The sequence below is a fragment of the Ambystoma mexicanum genome, chromosome 4p (genome assembly GCF_040938575.1).
Source record: "Ambystoma mexicanum isolate Mex_15411 chromosome 4p, UKY_AmexF1_1, whole genome shotgun sequence".
NCBI classification, from domain to species: domain Eukaryota; kingdom Metazoa; phylum Chordata; class Amphibia; order Caudata; family Ambystomatidae; genus Ambystoma; species Ambystoma mexicanum.
Genome location: NC_090927.1, coordinates 1,248,116,457 through 1,248,138,292, shown reverse-complemented (window position 1 = coordinate 1,248,138,292; position 21,836 = coordinate 1,248,116,457). Strand labels below are relative to the sequence as shown.

At 43.8% G+C, this 21,836-nt stretch overlaps 1 protein-coding gene across 2 annotated transcripts in view; it reads right to left on the bottom strand.

Annotated features, from left to right (window-relative positions):
• GALNT2 (polypeptide N-acetylgalactosaminyltransferase 2) overlaps positions 1–21,836 on the bottom strand; it is a 762,087-nt gene that overhangs the window by 137,844 nt on the left and 602,407 nt on the right. For both annotated transcript variants that reach the window (XM_069606912.1, XM_069606911.1), the window contains one exon: positions 644–747. In XM_069606912.1, coding sequence (XP_069463013.1) covers positions 644–747 — 104 coding nt within the window. The remainder of the gene's footprint in view (positions 1–643; positions 748–21,836) is intronic.

Below are 21,836 nucleotides of genomic sequence, written 5' to 3'. Positions count from 1 at the left end.
CCAGGACTTGCATCCCAGCATGTGTTGCTGATAACGACACATCAGTATGCGCTGCAAAAAATATGTTTGTTAAAGGAGGGTTACAATTCTTTCATATATATTAAAAGAGGAATTGTTAATAACAGTTAAGTAACATGAAACATTTTCACTCAAAAGCCTATGCAATTAAAGACATAATAAATTAGGTCAAAACAGGGACATTATGGTTAAAACCTAAAAAATTCAGTGAAAAAACGTTGTTAAAGGGACGTAAAAATTCCAGAAATTCGCAAGAAGGTCAATCTCTGGCAGGGGCCATGTCCAAAAGAGAAAAAGAATGTGTCCTGCACTGATGAAAATGAATGTTTATGGGATTTGGCATCTAGAATGCCATTTTAATAAGCAAACAGCAACCCCGGGACCAAAATGAAAATAATTTGTTATCTGCATTGCCACCCTTTGCTTAATTTGCCAGCGCTGCCTGCTCTTCCCATTTACATTTCATTCATAATTTATCCAGGACGACAGTAAACCCATAAAGGCTTATTTTTGGTATCACATATACAACATTAATACGGTCTAGGAACTATAACCACCTTATTCTGACTAAGCATGTTAATTTGGTTAAAAGAAACAAGGACAACATATCCATTAATGCACCTACCTAGATTCTCTCCTCCCCAAACATCCATCATCATGTCATACTTTCCCAGCTCTTCGAAGTATGATTGGTCCATGACAAACAGTCCGCCTGCTATCATTGGTGTCCTGAGTGGGGAAGAAAACAGAACTAGAAGTCAGGTAAAACAAAGGACACAAATAAACAAATAAAAAACAATTGATAAGCATATAATAATTCTGATGCAAGTTGATTTCTCTGGCTTTGTATGATGGCATTCACTGTTTCAAATCCAATGGGTGAGAAGATTTATGCAATAAGGTCCACTTCACTTATATTCAGGAAGTGCTCCTTATTTGGGGGGTGGGGAGGTTTAACAATGCTACCACCCTCCAATATGATAGGGTGTGGCTTGTCCATGGCAATTAATAGATCTCCACCAGCAAATTAAAAACATATTGTGACCTTCCTGGGTCACTGTACACCAACACTGCAAGTTCCTTTATACATTGTCCAACACCCCCACACCCAAATCTACATGCACTGCATTCATATTTCCAAATGAACAGAATTAAATCTCCTTGCATCTTGTACTGTGCCTTTGAGGGAACCAAGGTGCAAGAGCAAGGTGTCGTCGAGCAGAACATTTTCAGTTGACATCAGCAAGTCAATTTACTGCCCTGGTTGCCTGGAACAAGAAATGGGGTTCTTAACTCCACTATGTCCCTGGTATCAACCTGTTTATGGGATTAGCCTAGTAGGATTGGCTGGCCCCAGCCTGTGGCAATAGTAGGGACAACGTGGATTGGTGGTAAGCAACTCCATTTCTATGTAAGGCTTGGCTTTGTGCCCAGATATTAGTCCTCATGCCTGCTGTGGCGAGAGTCCCAAGCGGCACCTCACCGATTACGCTCAACGAGGACTGAACATGTCTGGGTTTGTTTGTGGTATCATGAAGAGTTGTGATCGTGCAGATGGCCCTTTTGGGCCATACTAAGTCTTATTTGCATATGCTCTTACTCCTTTCTTTAATGGCATTGTAAGCAGAAAAACAGCTGAAGGATAGCCTAGAGCAATGTCAGCGGTTAGGATATTAGAACAATTCGATGGCATGGGCTTATTTTCTGTGAATAATCTGAAAATGCCATGACATTCTTTTCAGAGTAAGTGCAACACTAACATTTTCACTGTGCTCCCAGAAAGTAGCCAATAATGTGAAATTGGCATGGTAACAGTCCGAGGCAATACTGTAGAGACAGCAATGTGGTTACATTTTGTGATGAAGTGAGGGGAATGTGTCCCTTCTCCCCATGTGGGAGCACCCGCTTTGAGGCTGAGGAGGGGAGCTTGCTTTGAAACACCCTCCTTAGAAGTCGAGGCAAGTGCAAACTCACCAAGAGGGTGAGGAACTCCCTGATGGCTAATATGCATTTATACAAGATAAACTCATGAAGGAAATGTGGTTATATTATGAACAAGAAATTGAAGATATCCCTTTAAATTCAAGTCTGCAATCGACTGCAATGAGGAGACTGAAAAGGAATGCAAGACTAATCAGTGAGACAGGAGGCAGAGAGCCGATAGATTGAAGAACAGACGCACGGAAAGTTCACTTTGCATAAGAAAGCATTAGAAGGCTGGGCTTTGGGAGAATGCAGAGCCAATGTGAAACAGTCTCTCCAGCACTGAACCAGAAACGCTGAACAACCGGTGTGCGAGGGAGGAAGAAAGCAAAGCAAGGCGAAGAAAGAACAGTGGTGGCGTGACCAAATAATCAGAGTGGTGGGCAGTCTGCCTGTACAATAGCACAGAGACAATCCGGGGGAGTAAGCAGCTCCTAGTCAGAGTCATGATCCCTGTGACGTCCCAAAGACACCAGCACATCTAGGAAGAACACACCGTAGAGAACAGGCGATCGAGCAGTAACGAAAAGGAAAAAGAATCCAAAAGGCCTGCAAGCACCGCCGACATTGCCCCAAACGCAGAAGGTGTAAAACAGGCAATTGGGATAACAGCAAACCTAGCGGGACTCATAAATTGAGTGAAACTTGTCCCAGTACTAATGGGAAAACTATTGGAAATAATCCAGGGAAACAGAACTGTGAATGAGATGAGAAGCAATACTAAAAGCATAGAGTTCTAAAGAAATGAAGTTGGAGGCTTATCACTTTGGGGAAAAGGTGAAGGCCCAACCATATCTTGAAGATAAGAGCACAAGAAAGACATTTTGGGAGAAAAAAAACCTGTGAAGCCAGGAAGCCCAAACGCAGATGAAAAAGCACTGTGGAAAATTGTAATTGGAACTTGAATTAGTATAAAAGAGAAGAGTAAAAGATTCAGGAACCTTACAATATGGAGAAAAGGAACCTAAATAGACGTAAGCTGACAAGAAACAAAAAGGACCAGGGAAGTGCCAGTCACTTAAAAACTGCAAAACTTGATACTGGATGACAAGAGACTATTTGCATATGATCTAGTGAAAGGAGTAAGGAGTGAGAAGAAAAACGTGACAAAACACAAGCACCAGGAGAAGGGAATCATTCTCCTGACCTTAGTTATAATAGTTATAGGGCAGATAGCTTAGATAGGGACATAGGGCTGATTTGTTTTTGACACTCATCCAGAAGGACTAGCACCTTAGCTAGAAAGATCAGCAGAGAGCACTCCATAGTTATAGGGATAGATGGGCCTTATTTTAAATAAACTTCACAGTAGAACATCCCTTTGCCGTGTCTGTGTCCTCTTTCTGAACCTCCATAATAGATAAAGTGAAACTGGCATGACAATGTGGAAACTTCCATGCTGCCACATTGAGCTCAACTCTACCATATTTAAAAGCACTAGGCAATATCTGAACAGAACCCCTGGCAAGTGAAACAATTTAGCATTTTATTTGAGGCACACTCATAATTTGAGCAACAGCTTTCACATATGGCCTCAAGAACACACAAGCTCTTGACCGTTCACAGGGTTTTTATTGGAAGGTTTGAAAAAAGGTTCAACAAAGGCCAACTCTCTCTCGTACCTCTACTACCGAAGAGCTGACTGGTTGCCGGTGAGGGCCTAAAGGCAGTCGCCATAACAACTTAGTTACTCTGAATAAATCTACATGGATCCTATCCCAGGTCCCACAATCAGAAAGTTATCAAGAAGAGGTGCCTTCCAAAAACTCACGTCTCACTCATCTCATTGCATGCTCGCGCTGATGTTCTATTTTCTTCTACACTTCCCTCTTCATCCCACTCCCTCTGTTTGCCTTCTACTCCTGCTCTCCACTCCAATCACCCTTGTTTCACTCCATCACCATTCTCACTTAGCCGTACTTATTCCCCTCCTTAGTTTCACTCATTCACCGTTCCCTACGATGCACGCACCCAAGTACCACTTTCTCTCACCAACAAATACCTCACTTCGCGCACACACACTTTACAATCCTCCATGTTCTGCTACACCATCCTACCTCCTCGTGGTCTGCCTCATCCTTTCATCTCACCCAAACAACCCCACATTGCTCGGTTTCCAGTGCACCCTTTTTTAACCCTGCTCCCATTGATCCTGAAATCCACCTAGGTCCCTGTCCCTATAACTAGCCTGGCCTTTCCCTGGAATCACTTGGTACAGGTGAGGCTTTAAAGGACTTCAGAAGCCACCCTCTCCAACGTGGGTCCACCAAGGACTTGCAATGTCAGCCCACTTGAATAAAAGTTTTTATTCATATGATCTTCCAACGGTGGTCCGCTGGAGCTTTTCAATGGCAGCCCCCAACAACTGTATTCACTCGCCCAGTTCCTGAATGTATAGCATGATCTTCCTGCTCACTAGTTTGCAGCTCGTATTGTTAAGCTGTCCTGCAGTTCACCACTGGCACTCTCGCAGTTGGGTTGCTCGCTTCTTTCTCCACCGTAAGGACTTTCGGTTTTGAAATCCTGGAAGACAGAACACTGGCTTGTACACAGTCTGTGTGTCACAGTGCCGGAAGACCGGGTCACAAAAGGTTGCACACAACACCGTGTTCTGCTCCAGGCTTTCGGTGCCGTGTTACACAGTGCCCCCAAGGAGGAGAGAAGCAGGCAGCCACAGCCTGCCTCCGGTAAGAGGAGGATGGGGCAGGAGGCGCAGGGTGCCGCATAGCAGCTGGGTTTCAGAGGGCACTGGGGGGGAGAGGGACCCCCCAAAATGCACCAGGAAAGGGCTGCACACAAACATTTGCAGCTGTGGAATTGCAGCCTTTTGTGCTGCAATCGTGGGCGCAACCTTTTGTGCATGGTCCATACACAAGGAATCCAATGGCCAGAACACGGCATGGAAAGTATGGGGCGATTTCAAGTCGTACTTTATATTTGTTGCCAGGCACAAGTATAAGGGACAGAGTCTGGGGCCCTGCCATCTGCCACATCCTGTTCTGTGGCAAGAATGGCTGTGGAAAATACCCTGGTAGGGCTCCTACCGCAGGCTGAGGTGTACCCCCATTCCCTCTTGACAGGATCAGGTCTCTGACCATGTCACACAGCCCAATGTTTTGCTAGGGAACTGGACTATAGAGGAAACACTCAAATATACTTTGAAAGTAATGTGGTTGCAGCGCTGTGGTATAAAATAACTACTATGATCATTTTTAAGATAGGTGTAATTATATTCGAAATAGTTCCAAAAGGTCTTAAGGTCTCCTTCCCCAAAAGGAGAACACAGTTCATTAAGTCTCAGGGTTGCCTTCCCCAAAAAGCCAGCTCTTCCAACCACCAACCAGCTTCAAAACCTCCAATCAGTTCAGATCTCTCAGCTTTCAAAAACTGTTCCAGTTCAACTTTGTAATCCTTCTGGCTTTTCAATAGTTCATACAGACTGCCCTCTCTCGTTCACTTTAGCAATCCTGTTATAAGAGTTACAAAGCAGTGTAGGAGCCCCTCTGAGAGCAAACATGACAGGAAGGACACCAGGTGCTGCAGAAGGGAGAAAGCGACACCGGGGCCCAAGCGGCCTGTGAGCATTGAGACACCTGCAGCCACCTTGTGCCCACAGCCAGAGCTGTGGGGTACGGAAGGCTCCCAAGCATTGCAGACCACTGCTAGCGTCTGTGAGAACGAGCGGAGCTACCGACAGAAAGCAGCAAGGTTGGAAGGTGTGCACTGCTCGCTGGGCTCCTGAAAAGGGTTTGCGGAGCAGAAGGAAGCCGGAAAGAAGAGCTGAAGCCCAGAGGCGCGGCCGCATACCAGTGAGTTGAATAAAGGCAACACTCCTACCGGGACGCTCCCTCCTGGGGCTGCAAATGGGCATATGGTAATGCAGAACGAACAGAAACCTGTAGCAATTGGTCGTGAAAACCAGATTGAGGGGTTTTGAATGCCGTGCAAGCTGCAAGTTATGAATGCATTTAAAGTTGAAATAAGGGATATTGAATACCAAACTAATTAAAAGTTATGAGCATATGAACAAAGTGAAAAGCAAGTAATGAGCATTTATGAACTAGTGAAAAAGCAAGTAATTAACACTTGAATGCTGTGAAAGCAAGGTGGTTGAAAAGGGTGAACACCACAGAGTGGGTTGTTTGGAAAAGAAGTTGTGGTAAAAGCCAGAGACTGCCAAGGAGAATCAAAATTGAATGTAAACCCATGACTTGGGTGCAGAGAGAGGAAACCGATGTTAGTAAGAAAACACAAAGAATGCAGAAGTATAAGAGTGTCGAGGGTTATCTGTTGCGTTAGTAATGGGTTGATCATGTGGTCCATCAACTGAGCCTAGACTGAGCGAACCCTGTTTGAAAAGAGCCAAGGAAAGTACAGATACAGAAACATCGTCTTATAACAGGATTGCTGAAGTGAAGGAGAAATAATCTGAACTATTGAAAAGCCTGAAGGATCACAAAGTTGAACTGTTTTTGAAAGCCAAGAGATTTGAACAGATTGTAGGTTTTCGAACTGGTTGGAAGCTGTAAGAGCTGACTTCTTGGTAAAGAGAACCCCAATACCTTTTGGAACTTTTTTTTAACTTGGGGGAAGGGGAAGCTGGAAAGTAAGCCAGGAGCTTGAAGTAGCTTGTAACTTTATTTGGAACACCGTTTCTTTGGTCACTGACATGCCTACAAATGGTTTACTTTTAATTATGAGGGCAAGTGTAGGTTTTGGACGCAGACAGACCTTTAACTTGAACTTACTGACATGGACTATCCTTAGTTTCTTTAGGTCGTGAAATTCCCACCTTAGCATAGGGCAAGTTAGGCCTTACTCCATCCTGGCAAATAAGAGAATTCATTTTATTTAGAACATTGAATCTGTTGTCTGTGTCTTGCTTCATGATGCCTGCAAAAATGTTGGGGAATGCTACCATTTGAAAAGTGCCAGAGAAGCAGACCCATCAGTAGCGACTAAGTACTCTATTGGGTTTGACGTTTGCAGCAGTAGAGACTAGACGATTCCCCCAGGTGAAAGAAGACTGATACCCACTGACTTGATTCTAATTTCACCCCCAATGCTTGCATTAGACTGGCTCCCAAATCAGGACTAGGATGGAGGTTCGGAATTGATGTGCTAGCTCGGGTTATAGATCCAGACTTTAGAGGTGATGTTAGTGTTGCAGAATCAGGTCAAGGACCCCTTCCGAATCCGGCAAAGGGATAGAATTGTCCAAGAGATACCCAAGCAGGCAATGTTCCCTAGGGTCAAGGAAGAGGCCGGGAGAGAGAACAGAAACACCTGCTCACTTCTGTTTCATGAGTGGGGTTTCCAAAGGAAAAACAGACAGATCAAGGCTCTACCTTTATGAGCAAACTCATGGGGGAGGTTAAACAACTGTTGCATATTACCACGTTAAGAACCTCCGTATATAAACACACAGACAGATGGCATTGTAGAAAGATTTAATAAGATTGAAGACCATACTGAGAAAGTTAGTGGAACAGGATGGCAGAAATTGGGATCCGATGATTCCATGGACTTTGTTTGTAGTTAGGAAGACCCCTCAGGCTTCCACAGGTCGTTGCCCATTGGAATTACTCAATGGACTGGAACCCCAGGATGTCATGGATATGTTGAGGGAAATCTGGGAGAAAAGAGAAGAAGCCCTAATACTCTCCAAAACTGCCTCTAGGTTTAAAGAACACATGACTGAGTGTTGGAGCCCCTCTACTGAGAATGAACACGCGTCAAATACCCTATTCTATGGAATTTCTAATCTGTAAAGGGTACAGTGAGCTAAAACATGGCTTTAGACCCTCCTCAGTGGAAGAAATTCCATAGAACCAGCCTGCTCAACAGTCAGCCGTGTCCTGTCCTCCAGGCAGTTGTGCTGCTCCTCTGCTGGTGGTCCCACTTTTTATGCACTGGTGGCCAGTTAACTGGTTGCAGGTGCACATTCTTGGTTTCAATTGCCTGACCATAATTAATCCTATTCACTGGACATGCCAGACTCCTACAATGGTATTCATCTGCAGTCCTCTTCCTCGTCTCAGTACCAGTGTGGTGTGAATGAATGGGAGTGTGCACAACTCGCCTCTTTCTCGTCCCAGATTTAAAGGAAAATGGTTGTGTGTAAGAAAGAGGAAATGACTGGCAGTAGCCTATGAAGGCAGCATTAGGGATGGGTTTAATATTACAAGAGAAAGGGGGATACCATGTCTCACCCAAATACATCCTCTCCCCACTCCTCAAGGTCCCTCCACCCAGGCGATCCTCCCTCGCATCATCACCCCCATAGTCGGGATGGATCCAAGAGCGATAGTCTTTCCCTGGCAACCTGAGCAGAGGATCCAGGGTCAGTAGAAGTGAGGATGCCTTTGGGTTCCTCGGAACACGCATAGTACAAGAGTTTGTACTGATTTCTTGCGATGCTACAAAACAATCTCAAGGTTATATAGAATGCAGGTCCAACCCCTGAAATGGAATAGCAGTACTTTTAGAGTAACAAAGTACTTTTGTGACTGCCCCATGGCGAATAAAGGCTTCTGCAGCCAAGGATAGTAGGCCAACCAGGGCAAGATCGCCATGAGCTACCCAAGCACAGTACATGGTGGGCAACAAAAATAACAATCTGTCCTACTTCACAACTCCTTAGTACCGGTTACTCGTACAACATTGTGAATCCCACTGATGCAGACATTTAAAATGTTATTGACATTTCGGCATATGTTATTTACCAAACAGGCAAATTAATATGTTGAATGTAAATCAGGCTTTTGAAATATGTATACCCATTTCATTTTTGTAAACTTGGGGTGCAGTTTTCCATTTTGATGGCCAGGAAATAGACTAATAAAGCTGAGTGCAGGGGCTCGGCTCTATAGTTCCTGGGGTGATGCCAACTTCTCATTGGTAATGAGGTCATTAACTGTGATGAGCGGAACTTGACTGTAGATGGCAGCATGTCATCCCTGAGAGATTGTTTGGAAGGAGCTTAACTGGGTGATTGCCAGTTGACTGCCCCAATGACTGAGGACTCGTCGGGATAGGGAAGCAGGGCGCTGTAAGAAGGTGCAAGGACTTAATGAGACTTTTCAGGGGATTGGCAATAAACACTCAGAGTAGTCCGACAGGATTTCCTCTGATTCACCTCAAAAGGTGAAGGGAGAATCCAATCACATAATGACAAGAATACTGATATTATGTTGGTCAAGGCATAATAAACCTGGTCCATGGAGAGGGGCTAACTCATGTATGTAAGCATGGCTGAGGCACCCAGGAAGGGAATAGACATTTATGCTTTCACAGACCTGCTGACTGACGGAGGCTTTAGTAGACCAATCCTAGATAGGGGAGTGAGTAGCGGAAAAGGTAAAGGACCACTTTGGACCACAATTTTATCCTTTAGCCACTACACATACTGACTGGGAAGTGCAGGTTAAGAATGTAGCTATGGAAGTAGTGGCTGTCCTTCTGGTGAGACATCAAGAGAGTTGCCACAAGCAACAGTTGTATAGAGCTTTCCAGTGTGCTTGTGTTTACAGGGAAAGGAAAGAATTGAATCCGGTTAGCGGAAAGCAGCATGAAAGTGGGGTCCTTCACAGTGAGACAGCTGAGCGAGATCAGGCATTTAACAGATCCATGGTGGTCTTAACAGGTCCCAAGTGTGCAAAGGGTAAAAAGGAGTAATAGCTGCATTACACCTCTTGCAGGGCACTAGGCCAATAACAGGTAGTGTCTTATGGGCTGGGAAGTGTCCTGACTAAATAAAATAATGCCTCTCGGGATTGTTTATTCACCTTTATAATACGAGTTGAGGAGGGAGTACGGCCAAGGTCAGAGATCCTCTTGAATTTTAAACCGCAATGCACTGGACCCATACCTGCTGAACCGTACATAAGTTTCTGGCATTTATATAGTATCCATACTAGGTTGTGTGGCACAGAACAAATAAACACCAAACACACATTGAATTGCCCTCTATTTTCAGTGTACCTTTGTTCAAATTAAATTGTGTTTGGGTCCTACTGCCCATAATTCAATTGGTGAAGGCACATATCTCTTACATTAAACACCCCGCATATCGAGTACGCAAGTTACCAACAGGCCGAGGGGATGTGCACAGAACTTGCAATCATACCCGATCTTGTGTCAGATGGCGCAGTGGCCCTCCGATCCTGCGCTAGAGTTCAGCCTAGTGAGGCATGTGCACAAAAACAATTCTCACTATACAGGCAGACTCCTCAATATCTTCTAATACGATATAATAAAAGGCTAGATGTAGGTTTGTCCAATGAAGTAGCTTTGCCTGTTGTCACCAGTAGAGGGAGCTGTAGGCTTAGGATATATAGTGGTCCTACTGTGTCAATGAAAACCTGCGCTTTGGCCCGTGTACACAAGCCTGTACACTAGTTAGAATATGAAACATTTAAAATTCAAGAAGTTTGAGCATCTTCGATCCAATCCTCTGGGGTCGTCTTACAGACTACTCATTTCTATAGTTCAGATTGTGTAGTGTAGTGCGAACAAAAACTTCACGGCTGCCATATAACTAGCAAAATAAATGGATACCAATAAGGGAATTAAACATTTTTTTAGCTTAGAGCACCAACAGACTAAAAAAAAAATGTATCCAGTCTTCCATTTCTAAACCACATATGCATGTTGTGGGCCTGGATTGCACAAGACCAGCACATAGCAAAATTACATTAAAAAAAGGCAACCGTCCAGATATAGTTTGGTAATCAAGACTATCCTTTATAAGAGGGATGTGATTAATATAAAGGGTTCATAGATATCCATAACATGCAAATATTTTATGATCGTAGCCCTTTTGGGCCAGACTATCATCTTAGATCTTCTAATACAGTGGCTTTCAATTTTGGCTTGGCATGGATTGCAATCCATACAGGAACCATAGCGAGCCTCGCCACTAATAGATCTCACATTGGAACCAAACCAGTTTACCAAAATGCATGAGTGATAAAATAACCAACTAATATGCTCTTATGGAATATCTTGTCTGCACAAATGTCTACCCAGTATTCTCTATACACTCAAATCCAGAAGCACTTAGAATTGCACAAACTCCTGGGCAACAGACAATCTGGCTTCCGTCCACTGCACGGAACTGAGACTGCCCTAATCGACCTCAAGTCCCAAATAGACGAGTTGAGAGACAAAGGAAGGAAAGTACTCCTGCTCCTACTCGACCTCTCTGCTGCATTCGACCTGGTCAACCACAAGGTCTTATGTCGGCACCTTGACTCTGCAGCTCACTTCTCCACGGACGCTATCAAGTGGATCGAGTCCTTCCTGAGTGAGAGGACCATGAGAGTCTTCTCCCCCACAGCATCAGCCGATCCTACACCTATCCTATGTGGTGTTCCCCAAGGATCCTGCGTCTCGCCTACCCTCTACAACATCTTCGCTAAGCCACTGTTCGACGATCTGGACCAGCTGGGTATCACCTACACTAACTATGCAGATGATACTCAGATTCTCTTACCACTTTCTGGGGATTACGGTACGGACATGGGCCTAGTGAACAAGGTTTACCTTATCATCCAAGCATGGATGGCCACTCACGGTCTATGCTTGAACGATAAGACTGAACTAATAATATTGGGTTCGCAGGCCAATACAATATAAAAAAAATTAGGTCAAGAATATTCATCCTTCAATACTATTAAAGTCTCCAATGAAGTAAAAACCTTGGGATTTTACTTGGACTCCACACTATCCTTTGACAAGCAGGTCAAATCCCTTACCTCGGCTACGGCTTACACATGCAAACTTCTTAGAGCTGGTAAACCGTTCCTCTCCGACAATAGTTGTCTGATCCTGGCTAGAGCTCTTATACTCTCTAGAATCGACTATTGCAATGCCCTCTACATTGCGGCTAACAAATCTACTATTCAAAAACTCCAAACGCTACAGAGTAACGCCTTAAGAGCAGCCCTTGGCATAAACAAGAAACCCCACATTTCTGCCTTGAGACATCAACACAAATGGCTCTCCACATCCAATAAAATACTTCTAAAAACACTCTTTGACACACAAAGCCTTGAACAATGCGGCCCCTAGCTACCTTATAGACAAGCTCCAGAGAAGAACTTCTCTCAGACCAACTAGAAGTGGGAACACCAATTGCCTAAATATCCCCAAATACAAATTTACTACCATCGGGGGTAATGGCTTCACTGTTAAGGCTGCCAAAAGCTGGAATTCACTGCCCCAGGAGTTGAGAGCTGACCAACCATATCCACTCTTCAGGAAAAACTTAATAAAACACATCACTGCCACCAATCCTTAGCCTCCCATCACCCTCTCCCCTGAGGACACTAGCCTGCAATTAAGAAAACGGTATATCTTGCTATATTCTTTCTTTATGTATATATTGTAGCCTGTGTATATGTAACCATATAAGTGTTATATCCTTAGTGCATGTACCTTTGCTTCAGTCCTTTTGTTCATATTGTATATATCCTGTAGTCATGCAAAAATTGTTCATCTTGCTATATGTAAATTCTGTAACCTGTGTATACGTAACTATGTAAGCCTTGCATTTCCTTGTCGTTGCGCCCTTTTACTTACGAGTCTGGTGCGCTTAACAAATGAATAAACAAACAATATGTAATTTATTTAAAGTCGTACAAGCACATTGTGTAGCACAATGGTGGTGGCTCATCTACTAACTCCTGCTAACCTTTTCATAAAAATATTCTCAATAGTATCTAGACCAATGTGGTCCTGCAATACCCAGAGTTCTACCCCATGTAAAAAAAGACTTGCCTCATCTTGATACACTTTTAGGACAACATGAATTGAAGAAAGAAAAGAAAGTCCTTATTGTCTGGAACATTTTCAGGTTTACATTAGTGTTATGTGACGTCCAAGAAAGGCTATTGGCAAATCCAAGCCCCACCTAGTCAAAAGTGTGGACTACAGCCAGTGTGCCCTCTAGCCATACCCTTATAATTATCAATGCTAGTAAGCCTACGTTCAACACAAAATTGGCCAAAACCACCTAGGAATTTCACCAAAGCTCTGTTTTATCAATCACAGCGTCATCTCCAAATAGCAATGTTTTGATTGTTTAGGGGAGATAATGTGTAGCATTTTGCAGCTCTATATCCAAGCCATTGATATACAAAGATTTAAGGAAACCACTTCAGTTGCATGGACGTTATGGTGAGAACTTAACTCAACAAAGCCCCGGAAACACAGCTAAAGCCACTTTAACTGCGCACCCCTTGTTGCGCAGCCTATGACCACAGTTAGGACATCACAGATCACATCACTGACGACATCACTAATTACATAACAGTAACCGGCGTTAAGGATGGCCTTCAACCATGGTCAGTGTGCATGGCTAAATATATTTTAACACATCCATGGTTACTGATCATGGTCTTCAGTCATGGACACCGACTACAGGCTTCACCCTTGTGCACTGTATATTTTAAAATATTAACAGGCCACCAACCATAGACTTTAGACTTCACCAGTGGCTACAGCTTTCAGCTGTGTCCACTGTATTATATACACTAATCAGCCACTAGCCAAGGGCTTTAGCACATTACTGGCCAGTGGCCACAATATTTAGCTGTGCCAACTATATATTCTAATATATAAATGAGCCACTACCCAATACCTATGACCATGAGCTGTTTGTACATCATTTGGCCATGTCCACTGTATATTCGAAAATATTAACATGCCATTAGCGATGGACGTCAGACGTGCCCACTGTATATTACACACACTAGCCAGCCACTAGCAATTGCCTTCAACACAATACTAGCCTGTGGTTGTGCCGATTTTATATTCCAACATATTAATGGGCACTAGCTATGTCCCTTTAGCTATGACCACTGGCTACAGCTTTCAATGTTCCCACAGTATATTTTGAAACAGTGATGGCCACCAGGCATGGCTTTTAACCATGCACATTGGTATTTTGCAACACAAACTAACCACTAGCTTTGGTGTTCAGTGATGGCCAGCGACCAAAGCTTTCGGCATGGCCAAGTCCATGGCCTAAACAGTTAAGAATATCAACGTTTTTATGAGCTAACTTATTAATCATGTAATATCTAATGCTATTGTTGATGTTATCCAGTATATACAATGTAATTGGTGTTGTCACCAGTACTGCAATTTGTGATGTTATCAGTGTTCTCCTAGAACATGTAATTAGCGATAAACCTTAACCTGCATGCAACTAAAGTTTTTCCTTGAATTTCAAGGGTTTTGTTATTCTATAGATTTTTTCCACACATGGCCAGTGGGCACGGCCGCACCAGACCACAAGCCATGGCCACTGGGCATGGCCACTATTTTAAAAACACTTGCAACCCATCACTCAAAGACGTTCATCAATGCCAACCTGATTTGGAACTGTTTTGACAGTGGTATTAAGTATAAAATATTGCAGGCTTTGTGAACTCACAATGTTGTTGGGCAATGCACAGTGAGATTCAATTATTTGCAGAGGATCACACACTTTGGTTAAGCAGTGTGCTACAAGCCCCTTGTTTTATTTCCAGTCTCTTGGTGACAGTTGTGATACATCACACAACTCGAACTAACCGCATTTAAGCAGCACAGAAAATGGAAGAAAATGACCAGCAGGAATAACCGGTGCCCAGGGACTTTAGCCCCTATAGCAAAAATCAAAAGCTGTCACCCATGAATATATTGCACAGTTAGTGAACATATATTTTAAAGTGAAATATACAAATGCAGTTCACTTGACCTTCTCTGTAGAAAGGGAGCAAGACAAAATAGCATTGGACTTTTAATATGCTAGCCAAGTATAAAAGGTGCTCACCTTTTAAACCCAGCAATCTGTTGTGAAATATTCACTGGAAAACAAAATCCCAAAGTGGACAATTGTGCCATTATTCCCCCATCTTGACTGGGAGACTACAAACAGCAGAATGCAATTCAGCAAAAGGTAAAAAAAAAAGTGTCTCAGAGCAAATCTTTCAATTACTGACAGTAGCACGGTTTAAGGAAAATTATGTGGATGCTGCGTATTAGGAGATATTTAAAACTAAGACAACACAGCATTTGGAGCTGTGGGCTGTCTCTCATCTATGTAGTAACCGGGACCAAACCTGCTTAGTTTCAAAGCAAGGAAGGAGCCAGCCATGTAGCTCTAAGTGGTCTTGTAACGTGGCCTCATTTATTAGGCAACATGGTTTTTAGGGGGCTGGCCCTGTCCTCGTTTTAAAGGCGAGCAGCGTCGGTCCCGGTTACTGCAGGAGTGGAAAACCAAGTGTAGCTGTAAAAATATGTTTTATCATTGACTGGGAGACTACAAATACCAGAATGCAATATAGCAAAAGGCAAAAAAAAGGTTTGAGTGCAGAACTTTCAAGGACTGACAGTAGCACGGTTTAAAGTTTTTTAAAAAAGTGGATGTCCATTTGAATGCCCATCCATGCAGTAACCGGGACTGACCCTGCTTAGTTTCAAAGTGGGACTGAACCACCTTAGCTTGAAAACAAGGAAAGGGCTGGCACATTTCTTTAAGTGGTCTTGTAACTTTGGCTCATTTATCAGGCAACATGGGCTGAGGGGGCTGGCAGCTTCCTCTTTGAAGCTAAGCAGGGTCTATCCTAGAAACTGCGTTAATGGGAGACCTGGATGGCGATCATATCACTGACCAGGGCTGAATTTACACCCGTCAGTCTATCCGTAGTCCTTTATAGCCTTGAATATTGGAAAAATAGCCATGAATAGCGGGAAGATCTGCAGAAATAAATGCTTTCCTACCCCCACCAAGTGCCCCCTCATCTGTACCAGCTCCCCCACTCCCCAGATGGTCTCATCACCTCCACTGCCCTCTTCCCTCCCACCCCCACAACACACACGGTTTCTGTGACAGTTTGCTTTGAGAATTGAGATATAGGCTGTTCGAGGCTATAGATGAAGCTTCAGAAAGCCTTGTGTTGCAAACTGAGTCCTAGACCCCCCTCCAACTCCTGAATTTCATGTGCCGCCCACTAGCCACTCGCCCCTCATCCCCCCACTTCTAGCCTGACTGCATCTGCATCTTTTTTACCTGCAAAGGGCTTTTTCCGAAGTTTCATTTTCCCATAACCTCGAATATCTTGCATCGAGAGAAAAACAAGATGGTGGCTGTTTGATTTCCCAAAATACCCAGTTTTGGGTAAATCCCCAAGATATAGATACCTATTTTTGAGAAGGTTCACCCCCTTTTCCATCAAATATTTAAATAACTACTGCACGGAATAACCCTAAACCACAAATAGCATGCTTTTGAACACTTCCGGTTTGCACTGTGCGCTATGGCAAAAATTGATCTGGTTTGCCCATTGGAAAATGAATGAGAAGTAGGCTGCAACTTTGCGAAAACTTTTCTGAATAACTGATTTTTTTTTTTTTACAAAGCTTTACGAATCTTTGCAGTAGGAGAGGCGGGGGGGGTGCGTGTACCCATCACTTACAACATTTCATCCAAATCCATTAATGAAATCAAAAGTTATTAACAATAGAACTTTAAGGGGCTCCTATTGGAGTCGACTCATCTTAACTCGCGCCCTATAATAAAAAGTCCATTGTTTTCCACTAGGCGTTGAGGAATGTACCAGACTATATAATGTGTATAGACTGTACTGTGGTCTTGCCATGGTCATGTGACATTTTTGCCCAAGGTAAACCCATATACAGCCTCCGTGCTCGGGGTTTGATCAAACCACGGCTAGCAACTCTCTAGGATGCAACATCCAACCAAACACACATTTCACCATTATTAGGCATTGTCAGTGTGGCATAGCAAAAAGCAAACTTTCCAGCTAATTTGCAGAAACAGTGCACTGATGTTCGGCTTCGATCTGGAGGTTCTCACAGTGATCGTTACTAGGTGGAGTTGTGCATGTCTGTAAAGATAAAATGGCCTATTTTACCCTCACATTACATGTAGGAGTGATTTTTCCTTTCTTTTTTAATCCCATCGGAATATTGATGACGTATGGTGAACTAGGATACCTAGCCCAGCAGGTACCATGCCATATGATAATTACCCAAGTTCATGTAATTGCTAGCAATTCTACTCCTCTGCAAAGACAGAAAGAAGTCACATCACTTAAACATACCTCAATAAAATGTGGACTGTTTTAGAAGCATAAGCACAGTCAAGTGACTTGTGTAGTACTGAGTGTTCGAATCAGTGCAATTGGTATTGGCGCGTGAGAATAAGCAGTAAGGATTTGAAAAAGTTCAACTTTGGTGCAGATGCTTTTAGCGATGCAATTTTGCATGTGAAGTGAATACATTAAAACCCACACTTTGACTTTTCAAACTGTGCACTCTGAGACATGAACAATAATTACCTATTTTGAGATTCATTAGGCCCTGCTTTAGAAAGCATGTTGTCACATTCTTGGAAACACCGGGTTAATGGTACTGCTTTAACCATTTTGGAGGAGCTGTTAAAAGCCCACAGAGAGTGAGCCGAGTTCTCAGGAGACACGCTAGTTGCTGGTCTGCTGCAGAAGAGCAGTCTTTCCTTTGCAGTGCTAGTAGCGGGAAGCGCCGAGTTCTCTTGTTCCTCCAGTCGGCGGCTGCCTTCAATCGCCTCCAGGTATTTACTGTTTATACTGTTGAGACCGCAGAGACACGCGTCAGCTTCACCAACTGCACAAAATACAGACGTTCTATTCATTTTTAACTTTCTTATAAACAGGAGGCAGTGAGCGCAACGCAGGTTTGGCTTTCCTTCTTTGTTACTTGCCACCAAACAATCTCCTGGTCGGCAGGAACTTGTAGTTGCCTTACCAAGGCAGCATCCTTGAGAAGTAAGCGCATCTGGTACGTGAACTTGGGGAGATTGAGCAAACTGACCCACTTGAACCCTCGGCCTTGGTGGAATCAACACTTTTCTCTCCTGAAAAGGGTTTCAAAATTAAAATGTACACAGTCTTAAATCACAACCTCTTGCAAAACTCCTGAGCATGTCGCCTATAAGCGAACACTTTCTGCTTTGACTCCACTAATACACGAAAGCACAGGGCTCGTCAGCTTCCACGCGCTAAACGCTGTGTTAGCCCCAAGAGAGGGTGTCATAAATCGCTGCAATTCAAACTAATTAACCATCTATACAGGGAAACTCATCGCATTGCCAGATAAAGCACTATTTTGACGCAGACTTCTAAAAGAAATCTTGAAATGGGGGACCTGGAGGAGGGAGGGGAATCCTCGCAAACCTGTAATCATTGAACATCCGTCCTCTGCAATCAAGGATATCTACAAGGGAGGGACGCCTCCTCACCTAGGAGGAAATCCAATTTGAGAGTACCATCGAACATGGATATTTTCCCCCACAGAACACCCAACTAAGACGGGACTCCAACATTTTGCCTAATTTGGAGAACTTGAGTCCGGCTTCTATTTCAGCACTGCATCTAGTTCTTGAATCTTTACTTCGATTTTATGACAACATCAAATTCCTTGTTCAGCAAAATTCATCTAAGCTACTTGCAGTGGAGCACAAAATTCAATCACTTGTTCACCCAACAGAGGCCCGCAGGGGCAATCATATAAATAACCCAATGGGGTCTTTGTCCTGTGATGCGGACAGGATTGGTACGTGTCCAACAGTGACACCAATGAGACAAACCTTCAGTCAAACACTCAACAGCCCAACTCCCTTGGAGATTTGTCTTCTGGTCTCAGCATGTTTCTAGTGTTTAGTCGCCCGGGATTGCGCTTGGCCCACAGCCTGGCCAGGGACTTTGAAACATGGCAGGTCATCATTGAATTAGTAACCACGATTTCCCCACTTATGATCAATAATCGTAAAACTAAACCTAAGAGGGAGAACTGCGAAAAAAAGAAGGCATCTAAAAATGCAAGGGCTGTTAATAAAAACAAAAGGAAATCATGCCTCGGATTCATATCATTGCCTAATGCAGACGAAAGTGTTGATTTGAATACCCAGGTGTATGAGGTTAATACCAACTTGCCACCTACTGTGCCTCTGGTAGTGGAGAGTTCACATTTACTGAACACTTGTTACACAGGCAACCGAAGAAAAAGAACGGCTTTTCTGCAATTAACAAGAGAAGTGATACTGGATTCCGTACCACAGTTCATCAATGGGCGTATAAACTACAGGGGATAAGACAACACAGAAGACAGAGCTCTGAGGGAACCAAGGTCTACTTTCTTTCACCCTGTTCAAAATCTGATCACCATTGTCCTTTACCCACGTGAAAAAGTTGGTGACAACTTTAACACCTATGCTTCTGAAACGGTGATAAATCTCCTTTCCAACAAATAAATTGGCTGGGATAATATCCACATTAATGGGCATTCAAGGATGAATAAATGCTGTGCTCTTCGTGCGGGCGACACTGATTTTGTGCAATTTCCCATACAGGGAGGGGATCGATTGGTCTGCCACTTTTACTCGAACATTGTGGCTCGATTGGTCTGGGAGGAACGTTTAAAATTAAGAACCTTAGGATATGATCATTATGACATCAAAACCACTGAGGAGGCAGAGGTATTTCTATTAGCCACCCCGCTGCACCAGAAGGAAGAAAAAAGTGGCAATAATAACGAACAAGTAGGGACAACCTTTAACAGCAGCACCATTGCTACATCTCAGGGTAGGGACAAGCAGCAGGCTTGGTCTTGGTTGTAGGCGGCTTTAAAGATGTTCGCTAACTCGAAGGCAGCACTAAGTCCTCTTAAACCACATAGAAATGTCAACCTCCTGGAACGTCTGATTTTGCCAATATAACAAGGCCTCACAATTTTCGAACTTCCCGATTGATGGACAAACATGTATTAATGTTCCAGGAGACGACGACTATGGTTTATTTTGACATGGAGGGATACAAACATTTACTAAACCTGCTAAAAGAGGGACCATGAGGCGTCCATCTGGTGGACTAGCAATTGCAGTCAACTTAAATATCAGAGAGTTAAGAAGTTAAAACACTTCACAAAGGTCTGCTTGCTATTGTCTTATTACCAGAGTCATCACCTTTTAAGATTCTTTCTATAAATGTATACTGGAACCCGTAACAATCTCCGAGTTCCTCCTTATAAGCAGGAATTGGGTGTCATCACTAATTGGCTGGATCAGGGCCATCTGGGAATTTAACTCCGATTGCGCGGACGGTGCCTGACTGAAGTCCTTGCTGTACCCAGGTGTGCCACCTCTGACAACAAAGCTCAGGGGTGGACTGGGACTCGTTTGTATAGAGCTGGGGTATGTCAATCTGTTCTCTGGTGGAGGATGTAGTGGCTAACTATCTGTTCACTTGGCACAGTGGGGAAGCTACCTCAAGCATTGAAAAATATATATGCATCCCAAAACTTAAATCGGATGTGTAGTCCATGAAAGACCTTGTGGAGCTTAACAGTTAACTGGAACTCCACCACATGGAAACTTTAGTAACATCTTGAGGAAATTAATACCAAATGAGTGTTCAAAGGGAAAAGCCCAGTTGGAACTTTTTTTGTACACCAATACTACAATCCTCCAATGCCCCAAAGAAATGTCCAAAAGGAGTACTAGGTGCTCGCAAAACCGCTACATGTCTATGACAGAAGGGTGGTTGCAGCTATAAAAAAGAAAAACGAGAAAACGGCTAAAAGTGTTGACAGAAAGATCTTTCTCCAGTAATATTCCTTCAGCAGAACAAATCTATTAGCCAGAACTACAAGAATTACGTCAAAACTCTGGGCCCAAATATTTATCAAAGATAACCAAGTTATGTTGGAAACATTGAAAAACAGCAACACTGCAGAGTTCTGCACTACCATAAATTGGAAGGGGAAGTGACAGTCATTTGTCTTGCCCTATTTCCGCAGATTCCTGGATAGCGTTTTTGTTTCCGACTAAGTATGCCCAACCGGAAAACAACTTGGATGGGCAGCAGGTTAGCTGGGACCATGGGGGACTGCCCGTGGGACAAGGACGATTTACTATGGACTACTGCTGGGTCAAGGCCTCCCGGCCCGATGGCTTAGCACCCATAGTAATCAAGAGTGATCCCCAATTGTGGTCACTTTGGCCACCTCCTTCAACCCCCACTCCTATTCACTCTTGCACAGACTCAGCTCTTGCTAACCTTTACTTCAACACCCTTGACATCCTTGCCCCTGCCATGAGGATCCGCATGAAGCCGGCTTCCAAGTGCAATAGTTGATATGAATCCGACTTAGCCTTGTCGAAACTCAAGTGCAAAGTTGCTGAACGGACGTGGCTGCCTTCTAGCACATCCTCTGACAAACTGGCCTGTCACCTGCTCCAAAGGCAATACAGACTGCATTGGAGCCCCAAACACAGCTGACCTTTCCAAAATCTGCAAGGAACTTGCCAATCCTACTGCAGTCTCTGCTTATCTTCCTTCTCAGGCCCTCTGCACAGTGTTGGCCACCCATTTCACAACTAAGACTCAGGATATTCTGTCTACTTTCTCCTCTACACCCCTCCCTCCCCCGCCTACATGCAGGCCCCTTCTGCCCCGCTTACCCCTGCCCCTACTCTCCTCCTCACCCATAGCACTGGATGAGGTCACCAAGAGAGTATGCTCTATGAAACTCTCCTCCAAACAGGTGCTACGCTGCTCCTCTAGAACTATCAAGGACAACATTGCCTCTCTTGCTCCCTTCCTTGGCAGAGTTTTGGAACCACTCCTTTTCCACTGGCTCCTTCTCTTCACCCCTCAAGCACTCCCTTGTGCACTCCTTCCTAAGAAAGCCATCTACAGACTCTTACTGCCCAGCTTATTACCGCCCTATCCCCACAACCCCCTTCTTGGGCAAATTCCTGGTAAAGTTGGTAATCTCCCAACTAA